General features: G+C 45.1%; 1 protein-coding gene across 1 annotated transcript in view; it reads left to right on the forward strand.

Moving 5' to 3' along the window:
- Positions 1 to 474: 474 nt before the first annotated feature.
- LOC122463997 (up-regulator of cell proliferation-like) overlaps positions 475 to 4,890 on the forward strand; it is an 8,726-nt gene continuing 4,310 nt past the window's right edge. The window contains exons 1-3 of the mRNA XM_043537687.1: positions 475 to 2,697; positions 3,054 to 3,245; positions 4,564 to 4,881. Of these exons, the coding sequence (XP_043393622.1) occupies positions 2,649 to 2,697; positions 3,054 to 3,245; positions 4,564 to 4,881 (559 nt within the window). The 5' untranslated portion in view covers positions 475 to 2,648. The remainder of the gene's footprint in view (positions 2,698 to 3,053; positions 3,246 to 4,563; positions 4,882 to 4,890) is intronic.

The raw sequence follows: 4,890 nt of genomic DNA on the forward strand, positions 1-4,890 counted from the left end.
CTGAATCATGCGACTGAATGTGATCAAAGAAAGCAAAACACGGGGTCATTTGGCCAAGAGTTGATGATACACAGACCCCCTAACATGTCCTGCTCATAACATTTTCAGAATCTGATACCATTTTTGGTGCAGAGCTGGGGAACATGGAGTGAGGTTCAGAGCTGTGAGAGGGAATGTGGTGGTCATTGGAGCAGCACAGGCGGTGTGGGGATTGGGAGAGTGCAAGCTGTGGGCTCTGCCCCTTTGCTGTTGTGCTTTGGTATAGCTACTGCGGGCCCAGTGCACCCCTATACAATGATCCTTAGTAATGGAAGGAATCCTCCAAAGACAAAATTTTGGAAAATTCAGTTTGATGCTAGAGCTTTGGAGAAGAATTGGATCACTTTTCTGTGACCCTTCAATAGATAAGTGACCATCCTCAAAGGGAACTCAGGTTTCTGAGAGAGCAGAACCATAAATTGGAAAAACAGGGCAGCTTCCCCCTTGAAGTGATATGAGATATTTGGAAGGGAAGAAAAATGAAGCCATATATGCCCCCCCTTCCCCTACAAATGCCCCTCACCCAGCAATTCCTCCCATGGCTGCTCCACCAGGCTGAGGTAGATGACTCAGCAGCTCCCCTTCCCTCCACTGCTCCCCAATCAGGGGAAGGAACCCAGAACTTCCCGCTGCCTACAGGGGTAGGGAAGGGGCTCCTGGCTCCTCTTTTGCCCCCTCCAATTACTACTGCTTCTAGAGCAAAAGGGGAGGCTGAAGCAGTGGATGAAAAGATGGAGTAGGGAGGAGGCGTTTAGAGTTATTAGAAACTGGGAAACTTTGGGGAAAGGAGGAGCCTATACAGGAAGGATGAGCCCCACATAAATCAAAATGTAACCAGATTGCTGGGATGTAAAGTTGACAATTTCTGTTTCAGTGACACCGAGATGAAAGTTTCTCTGCACCCCCTCGATGTTCTCTGTGGTGTTCTGCTTTGCTCAGAGAGTTTCCTACAGCAGGAGATCCTGTCCAAAATGTCCATGTGCCAGTTTGTCCTCCCCCTGCTGCTACCCACCCTCGACACCCCCAAGTGCACCCTAATACTGTTGGCCATGAGGGACATTGTGCGGAAGTGGAGGCCGCACTCCCTGGCAGAGAGCAGAGGGTTCAGAGAGGAGAGCCTGGTGCTCACGTCAATGCCAACCATTTCTTTTGTGCGGATGGGGAGCTGCAGCTTCTCCAAGTCCAAACTCCTCAATGAGGTTCTCAGCCCCTACCAGCAGCACCACGATTTCTTTATTTCTAAATATTTCTAAATATTACTTCATCCTCAACTGCAAGAATAAGAAACCCAAAGAAACTCTGGGATTTCTTAATAAGCTGGCCTCAGTGTTGAAGCTGAGCAAATCACAGCTACTGGTGAAAGATAGTACCATGAATAATGCAGGATTTGTGAAAAAGGTGCAGTCCACCATAGGAACCATAGTGAATTCATCTCCCAAGACAGTGAGTTTGGAAGCCATGGCTGTGACGGCACGTGACCTAGGAATCTAGGTGGATGAGGACTGTCAGGCATGTCAGTGTGCGAGGAAATATACTGAAGAAATCACTGCAGAAATAAGAGATGGGGCAAAATACAAAAGGGAAATGCTGAGCCTGCAAGGAGACCCATGGAAAAATTGGCTAAATTGGAAAAAGAGATGTGCCGAATGAAAAGGCAAGGGGACGTGGCCACTGAAGACTATAAATCTGCGCTGAAACAGAAATGGTTAGAGATACGCAGACAGCAGAATCAGTGTGACCTTACTAATGGTTTGACTAAGTTTATCAATGGAATAGAACACTTGCCTACAGTGGAGAAACATTACTTTCTGAAATGGATGAAATTTAGCCTGGATAATATTGCTAGGGGGAATCTTTGTAAACTGCAGGCAGAGTATAAAGAGAAATGTGAAACTCCAGGAGTGGACCGAAAACAGCTGGAGGAATTAGATAAATTAATATCTGATAGTTCCCTGGGGGTGGAGCATTTCATGCGTGAGTTGGGGCAGTTCTATGAAGCTGAATGCTCAATGGTTAAAGAAGGGAAAATGGAAGAAAGCCAAAGACAATTCTCCCATCTCCCAGGCACAGCAGCTGACCTGATGCTGGAAGGGTTTCCTGTGGAGCTGATCGATGGAGATGCATCCAACATCCCCATGAACTGGGTAGTAGAGGTTCTAACTCATCTCCATAGCAGACTAGGGGACAGATCCAGAATGGTGGTTCTAACAGTGCTGGGAGTGCAGAGCACTGGGAAATCCACCCTTCTCAACACCATGTTCGGCCTGCAGTTTGCAGTGAGCAGCGGTCGATGTACGCGAGGAGCCTTCATGGCACTCATTAAAGTTACAGAAGCTGTTCAGGAGCTGCATTTTTTTCAGCATATTTACTATTCACCAAAAATAATTCACCAGTTCCAGTTGTTTTTCGTGAGACTATATGTGTGCAACTGAGTCTGACAAGTTGGTCACGTTGACTATGTTCGAACATTTCCTGGTGTTTGGTAACTGCCTGGAGAACTAAACTGCACTGCATGTGCTCTTAAATCTGTTCCAAGAATATACAGAATCTTCTGCAAAGAGGTGGGGCCTCCATGCTCTAGACCAGGGGTCGGCAACCTTTCAGAAGTGATGCGCCGAGTCTTCATTTATTCACTCGAATTGAAGGTTTCGCTTGCCAGTAATACATTTTAACATTTTTAGAAGGTCTCTTTCTAGAAGTCTATAATATATAAGTAAACTATTGTTATATGTAAGTAAATAAGGTTTTAAAAATGTTTAAGAAGCTTCATTTAAAATTAAATTAAAATGCAGAGTCCCCGAGACCAGTGGCCAGGACCTGGGCAGTGTGAGTGCCACTGAAAATCAGCCTGCCTTTGACACCCGTGCCATAGGTCGCCTACCCCTGCTATAGACTGTATTTGTCAAATTATCTGACTAAATGCTTCTTCAGTTACAGTCTCACAGAGCAGGAGGAAGATAAATATGTCTGCATCAACTAAGAATGTATTATTTCCTCTCTCTTTTTCTTGCTAGATGGTTTAAATCATGGGCAGGAATCACAGACTCCACCAGCCGCAGAGCTAGGGGAAAAAGCTGGTGTAAATCAGGAACAGAAACAAGAGACTCAACGAGCCCCAGAGCCAGGGGAGAAGGATGGTTTAAACCTGGAGCAGGAATCAGTAACTCAGAAAGATTCAGAGCCAAGGGAGAAAGAATCTCCTACAGGTAGTGCCTCTTTTAATGTGGCTTTAACTGTCCATAACGTAACTTTGATACTTTTGACTAATACAGTATAATATTATTTGATTTACAAAAACCTTCTCTTCTCTCAGTTTCTCTTTTTGTACCACTCAGTGCCAATCCACGTCAAGCAGCATTTGATTTTTGTCCTCTCTGTGGGTAACTTCTTTTCACCCTCATTTTTCTCTGTTCCTCTCCCACCAAATGGCTAACGTGAAAGTAATATAGTCGAGAGCGTGGTGACCTCACGCTCAGGCCTGCTGACAGCAATGCTGGGCCCCGGGGCAGAACAGTCAACGGGGCCGCTACGACGCGGTCCACCTGACATTTGGGCAGTGCCACGCCTGCGCTGCTGGCACGTTCCCTCTTTTTTTTCCATCCAGTGAGCAATACATTTTGTTATGTGCACCAGTTATGTGTGGATGCGCACCACCAGTAGAAACAAAAAGCCTAATATATAGTTACCATAGGGATAATTGCTCCAGCCAGGACAGGTTAGACAGTTTAGAACTCACGACTCAAAGAATTAAATTTAAAGTGTAAGAGAAATAAAAATGATGAAATGTATAGACCAGTCAAAACACTAAAATAACACACTTGAACAGAATAAAATTACAGAGACTATATGCGCATTACAGGAAGTATCAAGAAGTAACAGCAACAATAATACAAGTATGTGTTGGGAGGGGAGTGTGAAATAAAGAGAGAGAGAGAGAGCGTGTGTATGTGTGAGAGAGAGAGAGAGAGAGCGCGACTGTGAGCTGGCTGCTGGGGAAATCTCAGAATCAGTGCACTGTCTCTCTAAGAAAGGCAAGCCCTTACCATAGAGTAGACTGCAGCAGCTCCCAGTCCTCCTGAATCAGGCTGTCCTGTCCCCTCGCCCCTGCTCTGTGGAGGTGGGGTACAGAGGCAGGGGGACACCCTGACATCAGCACCCCCTACCCCCGCTCTGCACAGCTAGGGTGAGGGTCCCGGGAGCAGCAGCAGGATGGAGCAAAGTGGGGGAAGGGCACCACTGAACAAATGCTGTGAGCTGTGCTCTGCTGTAACACCTCATTATCAGAGCATATTGTTAAATTGCAGTTTAACCCTAAATTAGTAAATGAAGCACCTATCACTTCCTGTTTAATTCTCTTCTATAATGCAATTCTCATCCCATTCCTGTCTCTGTCCTGAAATTAAAATGAAGGACTGGTTCTCCATCAAAAAAACAAAAACAAAAAAACCCCAGAAAATTGAAATATGTAACTGAGACAATTTCAAACTCTGAATTGTGCATTCACATTTTAATGTCTTTCTGCAGTGAAAAGAAAAACACTTCTGGAAGTTCTCTCAAATTTAAACCTGGATCAGCACAGAGACAGCAAGCTGAAGCTAAGGAATGTCCTGGAAATCAGTCTAGAAAGTACAGAGAACAGCACTCCTAAGTCATTAACAGATTTACCTGGGCACTTCCTAAGGAAGGTGATGGCTCTGAATGTGATGGCCAGAAACACAAACCTTGTTCAAAATGCTGATGAAGAAAATGATGACAATGAGAAAGATCTGGATATGACAGAGGATTTTCTTTCCCAAAATGAAACGGACACTACTGATTCTCTAAACCCCCTCGATGTTTTCTGTGCCATTC

The sequence above is a fragment of the Chelonia mydas genome, unplaced genomic scaffold (assembly GCF_015237465.2).
Source record: "Chelonia mydas isolate rCheMyd1 unplaced genomic scaffold, rCheMyd1.pri.v2 scaffold_97_arrow_ctg1, whole genome shotgun sequence".
NCBI lineage: Eukaryota > Metazoa > Chordata > Testudines > Cheloniidae > Chelonia > Chelonia mydas.